The sequence below is a fragment of the Monomorium pharaonis genome, chromosome 1 (genome assembly GCF_013373865.1).
Source record: "Monomorium pharaonis isolate MP-MQ-018 chromosome 1, ASM1337386v2, whole genome shotgun sequence".
Lineage (NCBI taxonomy): Eukaryota > Metazoa > Arthropoda > Insecta > Hymenoptera > Formicidae > Monomorium > Monomorium pharaonis.
Window position 1 is genome coordinate 647825 of NC_050467.1, and position 21801 is coordinate 669625.

Consider the following 21801-nt stretch of genomic DNA (forward strand, 5'->3'; position numbering starts at 1 on the left):
TGGGAAAAGTTATTCACACATTTTCAGAGTTTTTTTCTGTAAATTTCAGAATTCACGTATATGAAAAATTCAAAGAAAAACTGATGTAGATTCTTCTCAGTATTTCCGAAAATTATTCCAATTTGTATAAAAATTCTCAAGCGTAAATTAAACCGAGATTAAAGTTAATCTACATTGGTAAAAGAAGACATCAGGAGTAACCAGGAGCAACGTTGGAAACTGCGTCCGGATAAAGATGTCTTATACACTCTACCTCCTCCCATGCACATATCGTTTGCTGTATTTGCTTTTAATACTTCTCGATAAACTTCGCTAACAAGATCTCGATCAAGCCAGAAAAATACAGCTAAAATTGGTTACAATCGCCGATAAAAGGTGGTCCACCTGTGGTCCCGTCGACGACGAGAGTCTTAAACTCGACAATCAAGAAACTCTTTGTCACCACCGACGCAAGGACCCACCGTATTTCTTTTTTTTTTTTGTTACACCACCCTAAATATAAATAATATATAACGGCAGTGATATATATTTATGTATTTACATATCCTTGCCATTCACTATGTTTTCTACGGTACTCGCTGCTCTCGCAACTTTATCTACGGATCCAATAAGCTAGGATTTGTTCCTCGAATAAATTTCAACGATCGATTTATCATAATTATCATCTCGACACTCTACTTTATTTCTCAAAAAAGAAAACATCGACAAAATGTATTTAACAACGTTTACAGTCGTTCTCATTAAACAAGAGAGGCGCGCGATCGCTTTCGCCTCGTCAATCTGTACAATGTCTTTCGGAACTTCGTCTCTGTGTCTCTTCAAAAGACGCGTATCTAGCTAATCGACCTGACGAATTGCAGATAAGTGCAAGAGTTTAATCTTCACCGTCACGTCGACATATACGACGTTTCGGCATCAAGATAATGTGCGGGAAATGATCCTGTTGCTGCGAATTCGCGATTCATTGTAATCAAAAATAATTGGAAAATTAATCCAAGATTTATTTCCTTCCTCTATTACTGATTTTATAAATAAAGTGATATATCGCAACGTTTGTTATGAAAAAAAGAAAAAATATTTCAATTGTACAAAAATTCTTCAAAAAATATATAAAATTTTTTTAATGCTATAATAAAAGATTTCAAATATCTTTGAGAGATTTCGGCATATTCTGAAAAAAATAATTGTGAACAAATTTTACTGAAATCGTTTGTAATTTAAGAGTATTTCTCTAAAGAAAATTAAAACAAATATCATAAAATCAGATAAGAAGGGAATATCGAAATCTTTTTCCTTTCTGACTGAAATTAAATGTGTAGTTATTATGCTTTTGATTGCTATATGCGTACATATGATTATCCAATTGCTCTCCGCTAAAAAATAACGATTAAAAATAATCTCTCTCTTTACACATACTTGTTTTATATACCGCGGTATCTCCTAAAGTTAATCTTTTTTTTTAGGAGTGAAAGCTACCTTCCTCTAATTCACAAGAAGAAAGACGCGAACGATAACGAAGCCTTGATCTCTCGATACTCTCGATACTTTAATCATGTGAAATTCGATTTTAAAATTAACTAAAATATTCATCGATCAATGTAGCAAACTCATGACATTGAATTTTCATCTTTCGCGCGTATAAAGCACAAAAGCATAACTCTATAAAGATTTTAAATATTGTAATTTTTATGCAAACCGCAAAAAATTACAATATTTATTCTTAATAATGTTAATGTATAATTAAAAGATATATTAATAATATATTATTTGTATATTATTATTAAAAAATAATATATTAATAATATATCTTATTTCACATAAAAATTTATGTCGTGTAAGCTTATAAAAAGTTTCCTTTTTCTTATTCTACATTCAACGTGATGTATGGACATAAGATTAAAAATTACAAACGAATATAATTACAAAAATATTGCGTTTTTTCTTCATAAAAAGTTACATTAAACTCAACTGTTTCGTGAAGAAAAGAAATTGACGCGTCGCGCGTCTACATTTGTAAACTATAAATAAAATACTCGCGGATTAAAGATCAAAGATAAGGCTTTTCCGATCATTCGCGTGATTCTTCCGCGACGATTTACGTGGCGTATCTTTAGAAAAATAAAGGAAAACGCGAGTTGTCACGTTTGCTTTAAAATGGGTATTATCAACCTTGCGTCTAGTTAGTAGGTTACGCACGATTATATTTCCTCGCACGACGTATTAGTAGAATCGATTAGATCTATGACGTGTCTGCTACTCAGAAATATTCTGTAATAATATTTACTCTTTTTTTTATAGTCTATCAAAATATTCATCACAGTGCTACGGACACAAAGATTGTGTTCTGGTTTATGTATATATACATATATATGTGTAAATAATCATTTTTTTACTCTCGGGAAAAACTCATGAGTTTCGGTCGCTTGCGTTCATTCTTGCGCTCGTTGAATCGCAAAGAGGAAAAAGAAACAAATCACAATCATGCAAATCACAAAAATCACATTTCGTTTTCCGGGAAAAGAACTTTTGATTTCTTTTTCTCGGATTTTTTCTCCTCATCAAAAATTACAATGATTCGCTGTAAAAACACACAAGATAACGCACGAATAAACTTTGTACTTTTCATTGCACGAACCGTTCGATCACAACGTGTTTTTGATCTTTCTCGATTTTATAACTCCATTGGAACGCGAGACCGAATTCGTCAAAGTTTTTCCTCATATCACTTTTTTTTTCGTTTAAACGTAGAGTGCTACACACACAATGGCAGTATATATATACATATATATCATCCTGCTTAAAAATTCTTACTCAACTTACTCTCTACGCGTGACTATATTTACAGCAATAAGTTGAGAAAAATGGCCTCTCAACGAGATCGTCCAGCTTGCGAAACTCCGTAAACGAAATTACCGATGTATGCATTATAGCAATAATTACAATAGATACATAAAGAAATTTTAAAATAAATTTCTAATTCGAGTTTCAAGTTGATTTTCCATTTTCATGATTATTACACACTAGATCGAAAATAGAAAGACTATCGGTATAATTTAATCGAATTATATAAATATATGTATGATTATAATAATAGCGATATATATCGCTATTATTATAATATAAAAATAAATTTAAGACGAAAAACTGCGCAAACTTATCCTATTGTATTTTCTCCTATACCGCAAGCACGAATCACGGATCAAAATAAAACCGAGAGTATAATCGCAATTTCGAGTCAATTTTACAAACTATTCGTGTTGGAATCGTCAATATTGAAGAATTAATTTTAATTTAATTTTGTGCCGCGTAAAAGGCCCAAAATATAATTTTTACAAAAAAGAAAAGAAAGAAAAATGATATATATTGTAAATAATCTAAATCATTATTCCAACATGAGCAGTTAAATCCATACGCAATCTTTCAAATTCCTTTCATTATATCTTCAAGTTTTTTCGATTCTGAAATACCTCTTATAACCCTTTGCGATCAATTTCTAAAATAATTTAGAAATAAATAATATCTTGTAATAATTCTTCAGAGTTATCTGAAGCGTTTATCTTGACGTTAATATTAATTAAAATTAATATAATAACTTGTTTCTACTATTGTGTCAACGAGTAGTTATAATAAATAATAAGAACATCGAGATTGTTTTTTTACATTTGCACAAAAAATTGTAATTGCTACATGGTCAACCGCAAAGGATTACAAGAACAAAAATTGATTTCTAATTTGATCTTATTCGATCGTTTGTCGATCACAGTTCGACTTGAAGGGGACTGGGCGGGCGGAACGATTGGCAGCAGCCCCACGGAAAGTACCACGTGGCTCAGCACCTTGGTGAAAATTTCGGATTTGTAGGACCGTGGATGTAACTTCTGAGTTCTTTCGGCGGTTCCGAGCCCAAGTCCGACGCTGTGTCCACGTCTGACTTTCGACAGATAATCATACGGATATCCGTATGCAGGTAAATTCGACCTGATTTGCTGGACATAAATCTAGAAGAAAAATTTATGCGTGCATCTGTTATTTCTTTCAGAATCTATTCCTGGCCATCTCTTCGGCATAAAAGTCGAATACTAAAATTTTCTTAAGTATATATAAAAATTTCTTCAACAAATATAAATTTTTAAATTCTATTTTTAAAATTTGCAAAATAATGTCTTATGTAATATATATTTTATACGTTGGCTTGACTGTTCATATGATGGCCTAACTGTTTGATCTATTTTTAAAGCTGCTTAAGATAAATGGCACACATACCTAAGGTGAACGAGGTAGCGTAGTGTTTTGTCCCGCAGTGTTCTTTGACGTAAAAAAGTATGAGATCGCGGCGGCATATCGGAAAGATCGTACAATACTACGAACATCTTAACGACTGTACCCAATGGATTCAGAAGAGTCACTTGAATGGTGCCACTTCTTGGTACCTGATAGCCCTTTTTCTCAAGATTAATGTGAGCCTAAAATAAACAATAAATTATCATTACAAACATAAAAGAAAGAAGGAAAATGTGTAATGTCTCGTTATCGAATAATTATTTAGCTATCAGTAATTTATATGATGAACATGTAAAAAACTGTTAAAGATACGCTATTGCAATCGATTTGAGACAACGTACAAGGTATGGTGTGGAGACTTTATCGTTGTCACCGAGTGTGTAAAAGAACACAGTGACTGGAAGTTTCTGGTGTTTCGGGCAGAAGGAACCACTGGCTCCGAGTTCCGCTGTGAAACCGTGAACCGTGGACACCGGTTCGAGTCTACCGTTCAACGCTGATTCTTCGAAGCTGCCTAGGAGAGCGTGACTTTGTGGTCGATGACGGGAACTGGAGCGCCTTTTGGGTGTTTCCTCGCCTTCACCAGTGATTTCCGCATCACGATCGGTTTCTTCCAATGAGACTGCGCCCGGACTCGGCGGTGTATTTAATTCGAACAACGCGCTATAACGCGGAAATGTTGTAACATTAGAGAAGGAAATTGCGTCAATGTTAACTCGACGGCATCAATAAAAAATATTGTAGCTCTAATCATGGGTACTTTTAATAATGTGACTGTTTTGCATTTTTATATTAATAATGTATATCGAAAAAGTATTTAATATTTTGTTTCTACTATAATTCATAAAAAAAATTTCAAGAAAATTATTGTACAAATAACTTTTCTAAAAAAGTTACAATTTTACAATATTATAAATTATAACACTAATGGTGCCGTTCGGTTGTTGTATAATTTACTGATGGAGTTTTTCGTACCTTCTTTTTGAGGAAACGGAATTCAAACTGCTGTCGTAGTCAAAGCAACAGCTGCCTCTCCTCAACGGCGCTGGACTAGAGGTCAACGGCAAACCAGTCCTACTATGGAATACCATGGATGCTGCATTCTCCAAGGATCTGCGGAATCTCTCCTGTTCGAGCGCGGACGGCACACTCTTGTCAACGGTTTCATCGTCTCCTGATTCTGCGATGCTATCCTTGTAATTGTTGCTTCGTAGCTTGGAAGACGAATGTCCGCTCTGCGGAATAGTTGGAGTAGTCAAATTGCTCTTCTGAAGAATTGTGATGTCCTTTACATTCTCGTTCTGCTCTTTATCCTCAAAAAATTTCTTCGTATCTTCGAGTAGCCGCCTATCGCAAATCTGCTGATTGTTTAGGCCCTCGGAATCGCATGCGCGATCATTATTATTTGTACTATGTATATTGCGTGGCTTTTGATGTGCGTCTTTTGTACTGAATGTCGCAGCATCCTCTTTCTGCTCAGTGGCCTTCGGGAAGTTCGCAAAGTCAATTCGCCGTTTTGTCTTGCTGTATTTTGCGCTATGCAAATTCGGTTGTTCGTTGTTATAGCGAAATGACGCTGTATTGGAGTGTTGCGGCAACGTCAGACTCGGCGAGGACTCCGGCGAGGAGAAACTCTCCTCCGTTATCAAAGCGATTCTCTTATCCATCTCTTTCTTGAACATTTGTCGGAACTGATGAAATCTCTTATTCAGTGGCATGGATTTCTCATCGTTCGACGAGGTGGTTCTATGATCCTGCTCAAGTTTTTCAATGTGAGAATCGTCGTCGCTACTGTTATCGTCGATGTTAATCGCCGACCTCGATTTGGTACCGTTTGATGAGATATTCGACATGTCCTTTCGATCTTTGCTGGTCCGCAGAATGGCTCCGAGAAGCACGTCAGCCTTAGTGGAAACATTCCGTAAACGATCCGTATCCTCGCTCGTGTGTACTTTCACATCTTCATTTAATTTGTAGGTGCTTTCGGCAAGTTTCGAACGTGCTGGCCGATAAACATTCTTATCGTAATAGACTCGGTCTAGAGGGCTTGATTGTTCTTCTGGTACTTGATGCTCTATTTTTTTACATGATCCACGGCTACAATCCTCACAAGATTTAAATGTACGAACTGTTCCAACGTGATTATTTATCGAATTACTCCGAATTATACTTCCATCCTCCCAACTCGTGTATTTTGTTGTAATTCTTTCCGTCGTATCGTCATTTCCTCTTTCGGATCGTTCTCCGCGTTTCTTCGCATTCTTAACGGTGGCCCTTCTACGTCCTGACGGTGTCCTCGCTCGCAATACTGCTAACACTTCGTTGACCTCCCGCTGGCTCAATTCGAGATTGCAGTTCTTGAATTTGATTTGATCATTGGTACCCTGTTGCGCAACCGGATGCCCGGTCGGATGCTCCGGCTGTTTCAAGCTTTCATTTTTCATCTTGTTGCAATCAACGTAGCTCTTTGTTGTCGCAACACTCAGGACTCTTCCAGGTACTTTGCTGAACCAATCTAGTAATCCTCCTTCTTCCCTCTTTTCTTTCTCATCCGGAACCGACAGTTTCCACATTAATTGATTTAAATCCGGTTTTCCAGGTTTTTTCAAGCTACTCTTGATGATGCTATCTTCCTTGTTAATCTCCAATGCGTCTTGACCGGCCGATACTTGCGTTTCTGTGACAATCTTATGGTCATTTTTAGAATAACTCTGATGTACAATGCAAGCGGAATTGTCCAACGTTTTCCATTTTTGCGTCGAGGGGCCAGGATTTGACTCATGGAAGGGATTGGGCTGAGCATAGGGATTGATTGAAGCGTGATTGGATGTAACAACCGGTGGCTTGTAATTTTTGTCGGAATCGTTAAAACGAGTCTCTTTTACACCACGGAAGCTTTGAAATTTACTATTCATATTACTATTCTGCCAAGAAGAGACAAAGGACCAACTTGTGGGAGCGAAAGGACTGAGATTGTGCAATATTCCACCGCTTTTTGTTGTGGATATGATATCCGAGGAGCTACCAGGTTCTCTTTCAAGATTACTCGAATTCTTAACGTAATTATCGTAGCTTCCTTCCTGAACAATGTTTTTCGGGTTACTCATCTCTTTGGTGACTTCTGCTGTCGTATGCTTGCAACGTTTCTCCATGTTATCCTCAAGTTCCTCAATCTTAAGCTGTATCTTGAAGTAGCGTTCGAGATCCGAGTTCCGATTGTTATGAGTGCTCACTTCGTTCTTGTTTTCTAATTTGTTTTGAAGAGTTTTTATGACACTACGGTTGTTTACCATCTCGGCAGAGCTTTTCATCGAATTGGTGTTGTCCCTTATCTCTTGTAAATCGTGTTCTTGAACAGACGGCAACGGTGCCGGTTGCGAAGTCACGCAAGGATTCTCCGCTGGACCACAGGGAAGCGATCGTCGACGTTTCCGGTCGCCATTAGATCTGATGGTAGGCGACAGTGGGGATGCGTCCTCCTCCTCACAACGACAGTCATGCTTACCAGATTTGTTACAAGTGGTTTGCAGTCTATCGTCCACGAGAACTATCGAAAAAGATGATTTACATTTGACATATTCAGATAAGAATCGTTCTGTAAAACAATACAACGATTATATTTAAGTTAGTTTATTACCAGGTAATACGAGACTTTCCGGATTTTGCGCGCTGCAAGATCCCACCGGGATGCTTTTGGTGGGCGTTAATGCTCTCGCGAGATCCTCTTCGTCTTTTTCTTTTTTCGGATGCAACGAACACGTAAGTATAGGTACTTCCTCCATTCGCGGCAGTGCCCACATGGTCACCTAAAATAAACAATATATATAATTTTTTAAATGTTGTAACTATTTGTATTTATGACATAATCTGATTATAATGTTACGTGCCTTGATGGAATTTCCGTCGCCGTTACCAGCTAGAGGGAAGGTATGCTCCACCGACGTCTCCCGGAACTTGCTGAGATTATCCTCGTTGTGCGATACTATCCGGGTGGCTATGTAGCTCGGCTCCGTGCCGTTGCTGCGTGACCACCACGCTGCAACCTGGCTGAAGTGTAACCGCGAACGTACTGCTTGATATAATCCTTGAAAATTCATTGGTTCTTGACTCCTGAAAGCAACCGGGTACAAATATAATATTTAAAAAATATTCCTAAATAGATTTTACATTCAATAAAAAAATAAATCAAATTCAGTAAAAGATAAAATTATTACATTAAGTTAAAATATTTAATAGAAACAAATGTCTATTTTAACAATGAAAAGTTAAAATCAAAGAGAAGGTTACAGCAACCGTTTCTGAACAGATATATACATCATTAAGTAAAAGAAATAAATAAGACATAAAGAAGATAATTAGATTATATGTCAGAATCAATTGAAATATGATAAATTTATTGTTGCATGTCTGTTATCAAGATTTAAAAAAAGATATTTGATTTTCATAATGTTTAAGATCGTCAAAAATAGAAAACTCCAAACATTAAAAAAGTCAACTTTGTCAATGTCCACGGTTTAAAAAATTAATGTAAATATGATGATCAGAATTAATTGTCAAAAAGTAATTATTTATGGTAAAGACTTGCATTAAAATATTAGAATGTAGAATAAAAAATAATCAGAACAATAAGGCATAATTAATAATTTTCATTATGTAAACTACTTGAAATACAATAACGAAAAATTATGTACGTATACATGTACATCTTAAGGCTGTGGTTGTTATTCTTTAATAACTGTCAATATTAATAACGCAGACTGATATGTTTATCGTGAGAGATCCGCTACTTGTTATTAAAAATTATCTGAAGATCAAAACATTACGCTGTTCGATATATGTATACATATATTACTTCTTGGATTATCTAAACTGCACTTTCAGTGGACTATTTAGTATACTATATTTGCCTTAATTTTTTTCAAATTTATTTTGTGACTCGAGAATTGTCTTGCAATACAACATAAAATATAGCGCAACTTACTTGCTCGGGACAACGCAGATACACCAGTATTCCAATAATATTTCCGAAGCACATTTCTGCCATGGTGAAATGGATAAGGACGGCACGGGGTATACGGGATATTTGCAGGTAGACTTTGTCAAACCACACGGACAATCGTTGCACAAAAGCACCTCCACGCATAGGTACGATCCAATAGCGAAGCGTTCCGTGATTTCCTGAATTAGTACTCGATATCGATTGCACTTGAAAAATTAAAGAAAAAAATGTAAGCGAAAATATTTTCGCGTAAAAGATAAGAAGGATTTGGAAAATCCATTTTTATTGCGTAACGAGTACAGTAATCATGTTATAGTTTCTGCGAAAATATTATTTGGCAACAAATGGTAAATATATGTTATCATTTCCAAAAACCAATTCCAGATTTTTTAATAAAATGAAATATTTTATAATTAATTAATATTCTATACGACATTTAATTTATCATGTTTATATTTATTTAATCATTAAGACAAGTTGGATAAAAATACATATATTATCTAATTAAATGCGTTATCTCTGTTTAATATCTGCAATGTTGCAAAATTTTTCTTAAAAAATGGAGATTGTTCCGTTTAATTAGCAAATTAACGAATTTTCTCAATGACTTTTATATTCCGTTGGCAAAGCCGCGCAAAAGTAGGTCGCCTAGGAACAACGGAAAGTAACGGGGACACCATATGTTACGTACCAGATAGTTGTTCTCCTCGCACACGTGGTCGTTCGGAACCGCCTGCATAGGCGGTGCGCAGTGTGGACCCTCTTTGTAGCCACGCGGAGGGCCCTGGATTCTGCCTTCGCACACAAGGACTCCAAGGGCTCGAAGCACACTAAGAACACCACCCCGACCGCCAGCCCCGTTCGGGCTGGAGGTGCCTCCTCCCGTCACCGCACCTAGGCAGTGCATACCTGTAATGTGAGAAGCACCAATGTTGATCATGGCCATGATCTTTCGTGAAAGAAGGGTCATTCAATCCAGGATATTGGGCAATAGATCGAAAAGTGATTTAAAAAATAGGAATTGGAGAGATCAAGAATGAACTCAACTCTGGTGCGCTGATTCGTTATAATTCCTGTGATTAAAATTTGAATAGTTTAAAGTAACATTTAACAAGTTTTCGTTTACATTAAAATAGTGTTAGTTTAATTATTTCAATACTTGTCAGTAACATTAGAGATTAATTTGAATTAGAATTTCGAGTTTTTTTAACTTTACCTTAATTAATCAAATTCCAATTCAATCTTAATCTTTTACTCTGATACGAGCATAACGATCTATGAAATAGAAAGAAAAAGTGTAAAAAAGATTGTCAACAGAAATTTTTAATTATGTAGGTAACTTTTCCCATCCAGAATAATGTTAATGTAAAAAAATATGAACATTTCAAGCTTAACAGAGTATTATTTGAAAATAAATGATCAATACATCAACATTCTAATGTAACATTTAAGATTTATTGTGTTTTTCTTGGAAAGTATTGAAGCTGTGAGCTCTATGCTGTTATCCCGCATCCAACTCCTCTCCATTGTTTTCTCCCAATTAGAGCCAGTTAGGTTGAATTAATTAAATCTCCTTTCTTTGCCCGTACAATTCAAGAGTAACCTTTGTTTAAGCGGAATTTTGTAATTCGAACATTGGTCGCCAAAGTAACCAAAACTAACAGCTGAAAATTTACAGAAAATAATGGCAAATTCTTATCGAAAGTCGATTTCAAGTTCCAGGCTCGAAAGAGTTAAACGAGAAGAAAGACCAATTTTAACACACTTTTATAATGTAATATTTGAAGAGCGTTTTAATCCACAATACACATGTACCGACATTATTTCTAGCCAAAATCCGAAGAAAGAAAAAAGGAAAACGATAAATTGAAATGTCCAATAAGCGTGCCAGATAACAGTGCCAAAGTAGCACTCCTACAAGAAGGAGGCATAAGCCGTGAGAATTGTTATCAGATCTCTCCCCCCCCTCCCCCGACTGTCGAAAGCTTATCATCGCACCGAGCGATCGGGATCATCGCCTCGCGATCGCGAAGTACACGCGGGCCAACGTACTCGAGACGGCTCGTAGGAGTCTCCTGGATTTTTGTCGTCCCTTTAAATTTGTTGTTGTGTCACGTCCGCAGGACTGGTTATAGCCACGCCACCGCGCGTAGTGCACGTGATGAAAGAAAACAAGGTGCAGTTCGCGGCCTGCCGTGGCGGGTTACAGGTTTCCCGAACGGTTAGTACAAGCATCGGTAGGACCAATGCAACGTGCACATCGCCGCCGATTCGCGAGTTTTGCAGACAGTCCCACAAATAAACGATTAATGTCGTTTTTACGGTCAGGGTCTTATCAACTTTGATTAACTTAACTGCAGACTGATTGAATTTATGACTCGCCAACTTTAGATCTTAAAACTGATTTCGCTGTCCTTTTTTGCAGATTATAATTTATATTAAATTTAATCAATAATTGTACATTTTGCCTTAAATAATTATGGAAATAGGTTAAGGACGATCAGTCTTAAATTTTGCACTATGCAGTTCGTCAATTTAATCGACCGACTTTTCTTTTAATCCGAATCGATTAACGTTACTTGGGTATTTATGCATAAAATAAAAATAATCTACGTTACGGTATATATGCAATGTAAATTATGCTAATAATAATCAATGTATAAAAGATTCATGTTTTATCCAGAATATTGAAAATTGAATTTAATAATATATTTTTATTTTACAATTCTAAAGTTTAAATGTTTTAAAAAGTATGTAACATACATTTTTTTCTATATCATTGTGCCACTCAATTCACAAGATATGTACAAGATATTATAAAGTATAATATAGACAATATGTAAATATTCCATGTAGATAATCTTAAAATTTACATTGTAACTCCGATGAAAATTTAAATCACGGAAATGAAAACTGCAAACTCAACGAGTTTATTTGAATTTCGAATACTATACATGTAGAAGAAAATGAGAAAACTTTTCTCGCCATCGTAAAATCCATCTTTTACAATACCGAAAACAAAAATATTATGCCGATTTCAATTAAATTCGTAAAGAGTTTCGCGACATTTCTTGTGTGAGAATCAGCAGCGCTAACGATACAACGTTCCTGCTCCACGGCTTCTAACTGTAGTATCAGCATAAGGCGGACATTTTTATGCTAATGACACTATGATGCAACGCACAATTTAACGGGCAGAAATTGTTTGACCTACGAGACAATGCAATTGCGCAAATTACGAGTCGAACGACTCGTACAGACGCGCTCTTCAGTTGAGCCCTCGAAATATCGCTGTCTCGGCTTCGACTAATTATCGCGCGATGAGTATCGTCGATTAAGTAGTCAATTTCATCAATTGATTATCAATTACGTTTCTCTATCGTTCCATCGGCCAACAAGATACGTGTAATACTTTCCGCTACAGATAATGTTTGCTGGAGTGTAACGCGCAATCGCGCTTCATCGTGTTTAGAAAAAGGGATTAGAGCGGGGAGAGGTATAATGAACAAAGGAGAGCGCAAGAATGGATTGATCCCCCCGGTCGGAATCGATCTGGCTACGTCCCTGCCCTGCTGTTCACGAGAAATTGTTAACTGAAGCGACCGAGGCCGCCTTCGATTTTCGACGAGGCGCACGTTATCGGGAAAGCGGACGAAAGGCTGCAGAGAGAGAGAGAGAGAGAGAGAGAGAGAGAGAGAGAAAGGGGGCGAAAGAAAATTATTCAGCGTATCGTGAGTGCACGCGATCGAACGGGTCGCGAGAGCGCTTAACGTCGCGTTACATAAACGGAAAGCTAAGCAGCACACGAGCGGAAACTCGAGGTCTCTTAATATCCACTCTCGCTGCGTTACGTTACGTCAGCGAAACACCCGCCAGCCCGTCCTCCTCCTGTCGTCTTGCCGTCCGGCTGTCTCGCCGTGATTTTTCGCCTTTTCAATCTTATGTCGGACGAACGACGAAACGGGACGGGACGGCACGTGCGACGTGCGACGTGCACATTGCGCTTCTCTCGACGCCCACGCAAGATGCAAGCGCGATCGAAGAGCTTGCTCGGAAATTCGCTTCGAAACGACACTTGAATTCTTTATAATTATCCCGTGACTGGAAGATAACTTTAATTTGCGGCGTACGCGGAGAGAATGTGTCTTTCGTTATTTACACTTAAAATTCTGAGATATAGACTTTGAAGAATTTTACTTTAGCAAAATTTTACAGATTACAGTCAAACTCTTCATAGTCTTCCGTCCGTGACTTTGAGGGCAAATTGTAAGAGAAAATGTTTTTCCGTGCACGATTATATTTAACGTTTGGCAAAATCGTCGCGAATAATTTCGTTAAACTTTTTCTACGGCGAACAGGCGTGGGTGACACGGCGCTCGCGTCGTTCCTGACCACGTCCACCGCGGAGCGAGAGGAAAGGGAGAGGCGGTTCGACGGTGGCACGGGGGAGGGGGAGGGGACGGCGTGTATCGATGGCGTCGTCAGCTGAGCGCACCGCTCACAGCTGGGCGCTTTGCGACGCTACCGCCGAACAGCTGATCGCGTCGACGCGCTGTCAGAAGATGGCGAGCCAGCGCGCACTGCGGATCGCCGCGCGGCCACCACGTCCATTTTCAGCTCGCGCCGACCACGGGCCCTGCACGCGACGCCAGGGCCGTACGGGGATTGCCGAGGCTGCGTTTCACGCACGCGTTAAACTCGATTTAACGTTTACGCTCGCGCGGACCATCCGTCGTTTATGAATCACAAGTGAATCACAGGCGAGTCAGATGTTGCCTTTGATTCAGGCAGCCGAAGCGGTCGTCTTCGAGGAAACGATTATTCAGCCGCGAGAAACGGAACTCGGGGCGAGAGCTCCGGTCGAATCGCGAGGCACGACTATTGCATGCAAATAGACGCGACTGAAGAAAGGAAACCGCGAGTGGGAAGGGAGGAAGATGCAAATGCGTCGCAAATGCAAAATTAATTCTCTATAGGTTCATCTATTTAATCGAGTCGCGTTTCTAATTTAAATTAACACCACTTTCACCCGATACTCCCACGGCGACAGGGATTATCCTTTGAACTATTACCTATTTTGAACGTGTGAGCGACATTCACGCTCACAGACGCGGATAACGAAGGCATTATAAAGGTTTTCTCGGCTCTATATGAGGACACGTCATACATAATCATTCCGTCATCTTCATTTAGTTACCTCTCTCTTGTAGCCTGAGAATGGTAAAGGGCAAAATACAAAGTTCGAAAAAAAAAAGTAGAACGCGACAAAGAAACCTGATTCGTAGACACGTGTTAATGACGTGTTAATATGTGTATACGACATTTCTTTTTCGGTTCTCTCTCGCGAGATTTACATTCATTTCATTTCTCTCTTTCGCGTCGAAAAGAAATTCTGATTAGAGACAGTTTGTCCGAGGTAACGCGCGGCGTATACGTCGATCTTGTCCGTTCTTCGACTGGCACAGGAACGCTTTCAAGACTGCCCAGAAATAAACTCGCTCTTCCGGTAGGTTTGTCGGCATTTACGATGGCGAAACACGGCACTATCGACGAGAATATCGTGCGTATTCGCGGCGCATATTTAATCCTTGAGAAAAAAAAAACTTCTCGCCACTATCGCGTCTAAGTTTTCATCTTCGGTATCGAATTACAAGAGAAACGTTGAGAAACATTTTTCAGGCGAGTTCTCCTACAGATCAAACATTGGATAATTATTTTATATTTATAATAATTTAAAATAATTTAAATCAAATATTTTATAACAAATTTGATTTAATAATAATTTGTGGACCGATTCAAATATTTCAATTTGACTCGTGATGTTTTCAACGTCAACGTCTTCGTAAAATAATACGCGAAAAAAAGTTTCCCAGTAGGAAAAAGTGCAATAATCGCGGTTCCGTCTTGACCTTTAGCTTTAATATCTACGCGTGGCAGCCAGCTAATCGTAGCTGATCACAGCTGGTAAGTTCTACTCGGTCGGTCTCCTGCTTACGGAATTCAAGCAAAATCGATGTCTTTCAGCTAGGTCACCTAAAATATATAAAAAAAAAAAAAAAAAATCCGGAGCGCCTATCTACCGGGCGTTCCGCATTTTACGAGCGAACGAGAACTCGAAACTGGGTCGACTGGCCCAAGTGGTGAGGGGGAGCACGGTTTCCGGGCGAACCTATGTCCCGATTGTCAGAAGGACACGTTCTTCGATAATAAACTGTTTTAAATGTAAACTGTTCTCGTAGAATACGAGGTCTTAAAATTTTAGATAAAATTCCGAGTTCCCTGAAGGATCGCAGAGCATAATTTTATTATCGCACGGAATGTGACAACCTTGCAGTAAGAATATAATGAATTGAATAAGATGAAAGACTAAGTTAATCTTATCGGGAATGTGTTTAATAAAAGCCTGTAAAAAGCGCAGCTTGCTGTGTTTCGCGCTGATCCAAGGAACTTTGTTCGGTTGCAAAGAATTTCGATACGTTCTCCGTGACGTAAATACGTGCGTACGGGTGACGGATTGGGCTTAAACGCGAAACTTGAAATAGATATCGTCGTCGAGTCCGGTTGTTTAGCGCAGCGCGGCGGCTTAATAAAGACAAAAACCCGTGCACCGGTGAAAGCGAGTGTTTCGAGTTGGTTCGGGGGAAAGGAATCATTGATCTGATTTCTTCCGCAAGAGCTGTTTAAATGGTATATTTATAAGATAATTCATCTTCCGTGAAAACATTTCCTTCCATACAAAAGATCCAGAGCTGGAGTCAGACATACAAAATTTACATGAGCGAGTACAAAAAAAAAGTACATACATCTTTATTCTCGCATTCGCGCCTTGTATTCTAAAAAATATCGAATCTCTCTGATCTACATTCCTTTTTTTTTGTGCTTCAAATGTTCCTACGCTGTCTTACCCGATTAAGCTTCGGTCGTAAGGCTTCGCGGTTGGCTCACTCGCCGAGAGACGACGCGGAGAAGATCTCGACTTCGAACGAAGGTTTCTGCCTGCGAAGGCACGGGCAAACCGAGACCGGGGAGGGTAACGAGGTCAACGGGTGGGAAGCAGTGGGTGCAGATCTAGGTTACCTGTATATTATGCAACCAACACTAGTGTAATTTCATGATTGCGCGTGGTAACACATGCCTACGCGCGCAGAGTGCGCAGCACGAACAAAGTCGATGACGACTACGAAATGCGTATTTCGTTGATGCGACGATTATATTCGGTCGGCAATAAGAGAGATCGATTCACGCGTCATCGTTTCGAATCGATCAACCTTTACGAAACCTTCATCCCGGTCGGCGGATCCCTTGGGATCTCCATGGGAGCGAGGAAACCTCCTGAATTACGAAGGGGAACGTATAATAATTCATACATCCATTATCTAATCAGCGGAAACGTCCTAGAATTTATCGGGTGTATTCTCAATAGCGTCCAACAGAGTCGATTCGATTGCTCCTTAGCAACAACGCCGGCGAAGGCGATCGCCGTATCTCCTCGATCTTCGAACGCACCGCGCAGTTAGGTTTTCACACTTGGAACCTATTAACGTATATACGTTCTCCTTCGTAAAGATCACCGCTCTCGCAACTCGGCAATTATATTCGACACAATCACAGGTGCAGCCCCGATGTATATAGTTTCGTCGATGAAAAATCTCCCGGAGATTACGCAGTGAAAGCGATAACGAAGCGCCGCGAAAGGAGGCCAGTGTTTTTGGAGTATATCTCATACGTGTATATTTCTGTTCGCTACCAGCGCGTCTCCTGATATCGCGGGGGTATTACGTAATGTGTAAAAGACACAAGGGGACGAGAGAGTGAGAGAGACAGAGATGGACAGAGACTGAGCGTGCGTTTCCTAGCGCGTGCAGCCTTGTCGAGGGACGACGACGATGACGACGATGACGACGACGGTGCAACGCGCTGCACCTTCGGCCGCGGGTCGCCTATAAGCGAACCTCGTATTTATAGGCACTCGCCAACACCACCAAGGCCGATTCGCAATTTTAACTCACGTGGACACGCGCGAGACCTCGGATTTCTCGCGTGACGCTTTTTTCTCTCTCTCTCTCTCTCTCTCTCTTTTCTTCGCCCTGAGAACGCTAGCCATTTACGTTTTATCGACGCTGCAGGAATCGGGGGCCCTTGTCGGAAAGCGGCAAAAGTGACACGCCTTACTTAAAACGAATTCTAAACGCGTTTGCAAATTCGACGCAAGAAAAGGGAAGGAAGAAAAAAACGTTAATCGCACAAAGAAACCCGTCGATCGCAAGCGAAATTAATAAGACGCGAATATTCGAATATTCGTAGTTGTAAAGCTATTAAAAAAAAAGAAATACTGGTGTTATGCATTATTCATGCATAGACGAGACTTTGCGCACTCTCGATTTTTGCGTGTACGAATTTTTTCGAATGTTTACACATCCTCATCCGATATCTCTCTCAACGTACGCGAGATAACTCGACACACACATACACACATACACACAGATTTATTTTTCGAAGCCGAGGATAATCGCCGGAGCCTAAAGGCGGCAGGGACTAACTAACGGATCTCTCGTCTTGCTCGGGTCCTGCCGGATCCTTCTCTTCTCCCTTTCGCGAAGCCCGAGACTCCACCTCGGGGGAGGAACGCTGGCCGAGGAACAGAGGCTTTGGGGAGCCGAACCGCGGGCGTCACCTTGAATTTTTTTAGGTAGACATCCAAAACAGCTGGGTTCAACGTACGAACGGCTTCGAGACGACGCCCCCGTGTGTTGTTTTGACACGGCTCGCCCGGAGAAAGAGAAAGAGAGAAGGAGCGATGCACTTTTCTCCCGACTGCATGGCCCATGAAGGCACGAGAGAGGCCTGAACAGGACTGTCGACTGGACCTAGCAACGAGCTGCCGAATTGCAATTTATTTATCAAACAGCCGGATAAACGATCACGAGTACGAGATTAATTAGCGCGATTTGAAGTTTGCTTATATTCTGTGGCTATAGCACATCAGAAACAAAGGGATCGGTCGACGTTATTAAAAAAGTTCTAGCTCAAAGTCCGTCGCCTCGCTGCAATAAATGGACGATATCGTTTTGTTGATTTTTGTTCGAGAGAGTAAATAGAGAGTAAATGACTTTTCATAGTCCCGTAGGTTACGAGATAGTATCTCGTTAATTAATGAAACGCCGTATCCCGAGCGCGTGTTAATGTCATCCGATGTGCGTTAACATTATCAACGCGATTCTTTATCACGTTCCGAGCAAGTGATTCCGACGTCGAGCAAGACGTCGACCGAAATAGAACACCGATATAGTGTAAATCATTCAATCAAATCTCTCGCGTTTCCAAAACAAATTTAACTTACGTAAACGATAAGACATGAGTTTTTAAAACGCTGGAAAGGGAGGTTTAAGCCTCGATAATTTTTCAGGGGTCAGCAAACAAAATGTCTCTAAAACTCTGTTTATAAAGTTTATCACGAGTACAAATCTCTCTCCTTTGACATCGGTGAGAGACGCGCAAGAGGTGCCTAAAAAAAAAATATTCCATTAGGACCAGCTAAAGGGAAGTAGAAACGAGTAGAGGGGTTTGTTTGATCATCGGGATATGCATATACAAATGTTCCAGTTCTTTAAAAGCCGCTACTAAATTCAACTCTCGACGCAACACAAAAAGTGTGTTTGAGCGTGTTGAAGCCGTCTACGCGAGTATGTTTCGTATTCTTCTCACGCTAGAAAAGTGCTATCGCAAGGGTAGAGAAGAGGGTTGAAATAGGCGTCCTCTCTGTCTCTATCTCGCTTTCGCTCTCTCGCGCTCTCTCTCTCTCTCTCTCTCTCTCTCTCTCTCTCTCTCTCTCTCTCTCTCTCTCTCTCTCTCTCTCTCTCTCTCTCTCTCTCTCCTCTCTCTCTCTCTCTCTCCTCCTCGACGCGTCGTGCGAAATTCAGTCGAGAAACTAAAGCCGAAGGAGGGCACTGCCGAGGGGACAAATAACAATCGGCCGTCAGGCTAGAGCGACGAGCGGACAAAGGTGATACCCCCTCCTAGCTGTCACGAACAGCTGGAACACGACGCTGCCGCGGCGTGTTTGGAAATGTCCGAGGAACGTGACACAACGCCTGCATTTGTCGGACACCGCGTTCCGAGAGATGCACAATTTCTTTGTGCCGTCAGCATCCCGGGCATTGTTGCCGGGGATGGTCGTCGAGTCTCGAAACGATGATTCGGTCCGGAATTCTCCGGAGAGAAAGTAGTTCTCTCTGGGTTGCGCGACGGCTACTGCTGCTGCTACCTCGCTACTCTGGCTTCTAAACTGGAACGCGAACGAAAGGGACACGCGTTGAATTCGGAGAAATTTAGGAGAGTCAAGTCCTCCTTCCCCCGTGACACTCCGAATGACGAAACTCCGGACTGCCACATGGAAGGCAACGAGCGTGTCACACAAGTACGTGCCGATGTCGTAAATTCCGCGAACGAGGGAGAGAGAAGGAGAGATATGTCGTGCGCGACGTCTCAGCCTTGATCGAGACACTCGCAACGCTTTGTCGTACGCTTCTGCGAGCCGACTACTACTCCGATTTCAGGGCTGCTGCGATCACGGATTAACGACGATCTGACGATCTCGGCGAGGAAACGCTTTCTCTTAGGAGAGCGCCCCCGCTCGCGTTGAGGAACGGGAATGGGGACGAACGGGTGAAACAACGAGCGCGCTGTCACACGCGCACGCGAGCAAGCAAGACAGAGCGAGAGAGAGAGAGAGAGAGAGAGAGAGAGAGAAAGAGAGAGAGAGAACAGATGGGGGAGAGTCGCGCGACGATGATCACGATGGCATCGACGACGACGGCGACAACGGCGACAACGACGACAATGACAACGGCGACGACAAAGGCAATGACGATGACAATGGAATAAGAAAGTTGCTCAAGCTGTCGTTTACCGATTCGTAGCGCTCACGCGAGTGCTGCTCACGATCCCAACGACGAGCCTGGAGTCGTTCCCGTGGGTCAAATAATCCCGTCGACGGGCCCCATGGCAGCCGACCGTCGGCGCAGCGTCGCGCGGATGATGACAATGACGATGATCTCCTGCTGGAGGGTCCTTGCGTGGAAAGGACGCGTGCTTCACTGTCCTCGCAGCAGCAGGCAGCAGCAGCAGCAACAGCAGCCGCCGCGACGCGTAAACGCCAGACAGAAGAGACGACAGACGGAACAGACGGTCGAGAGGGGAGAGACGGGAATGAAGAAGGGGAGAACAGAACGCGGCCACGGACTCGCGCACGCGACCCGCTCGATGGTCTGTTGCCAACTGGCCTGACCCCACGGGACTAGACGCGCGCAGAGCAGAGCTGCCAGATTTTGCCGGGTTGCCCGGCACGGTAGGCCGACGCATGCGCTTACGAGTTGAAATACAGTAACGTATCACAAATCTGTAGACTCTTGTGACTACACACTCAGGTGTGCGTGGATAAGTAGAGAGTAGAATGTTCACATAATGATAAAAAATACACATTTTTCTGTAATTAAGAAAAATATTTTATTTGGCAAAAATACTACTGAGATATCCTCTGTACTGAGAGTACTGGGCCCGCCAAAATTAAGCGCCCATAATACACATAACTGTATTTGCCATCCATTACACATGCGCGGCTTGACCCATGGCGGGGGGTCTGGCAGCACTGGCGCAGAGACCTCGCCACTTGCTTCGCTCGCTCGCGCTTCACGCAACATGCGATATCGGTTGCGCGACCTGCGCGACTGATAGCCAGTGCTACCAGACGGGCCAACTTCCCTCTCCACGGGACAAATCGCGCATGTGCCTTGGATAGTAAATACAGTTACGTGTGCTACGGGGGCGTAATAGTTTGGTGGGGCTCAATAGGGGTTGCAATGTACATAATAATTTATTTTATTAAAATATTTATTGATAATTAAAGAATAAAATGTAACTTTTGTTTCAAGAATATTGGTAAAGTTTGGGAGTTTTCCTTGAAAGGGATATTGGTATTCCTAGTCATTTCTACCAAATTAAATACTTATTTTTTAGTTATATAAAAATATATATTTTTTAAATCATTACCTTAATATCTTATTCTTGTTTATCCTTGTGTATACATATTTGTTTAGGCGCGTGCGTGCATGTTTATGATTACGGGGATCCGCGCGTTTATAGCACATTACTGCATTAAACTCGTAAGCGCATGCGTCGTTTAACGTGGCCGAGTAACCCGGCCAAATCTGGCAGCACTGTTGATAACGGCCAACCTAGCTATTGGCTGCGCTCTCGCTCTCTCTTTCTTTTTCTTTTTCTCTCTCTCCCTCTCTCTCTTTTCCTCCTTCTCTCATCTCCGTACGAGAAACGGGAACAGCATGAACAGAACGCCAAATAGAAAGGGGCTTGCGCTCCCCATCGGAATTATAACGTATGACGAGTACAACGAGGCAGTACCATCAGCTGATAATGACTTTTAGAGAAAGAGGCGCGATCTAACAACCGCGTCCGAGAATGAATCGGACGAGGGGGGGAGGGAGGAGAGGGGGAGGTGAAAGGTC

General features: G+C 41.0%; 1 protein-coding gene across 1 annotated transcript; it reads right to left on the minus strand.

Moving 5' to 3' along the window:
• Nucleotides 1–648: 648 nt before the first annotated feature.
• Nucleotides 649–20332, minus strand: LOC105834044 (protein FAM214A). The gene is made up of 9 exons (XM_012676237.2): nucleotides 20190–20332; nucleotides 9972–10189; nucleotides 9263–9486; nucleotides 8169–8391; nucleotides 7919–8087; nucleotides 5257–7828; nucleotides 4623–4944; nucleotides 4264–4463; nucleotides 649–3998 (listed from the first exon to the last, which is right to left on the minus strand). Exons 2-9 carry the CDS (start codon nucleotides 10185–10187, stop codon nucleotides 3830–3832), a joined length of 4095 nt encoding a protein of 1364 aa, XP_012531691.1. The 5' UTR covers nucleotides 10188–10189; nucleotides 20190–20332; the 3' UTR covers nucleotides 649–3829.
• Nucleotides 20333–21801: the final 1469 nt, after the last annotated feature.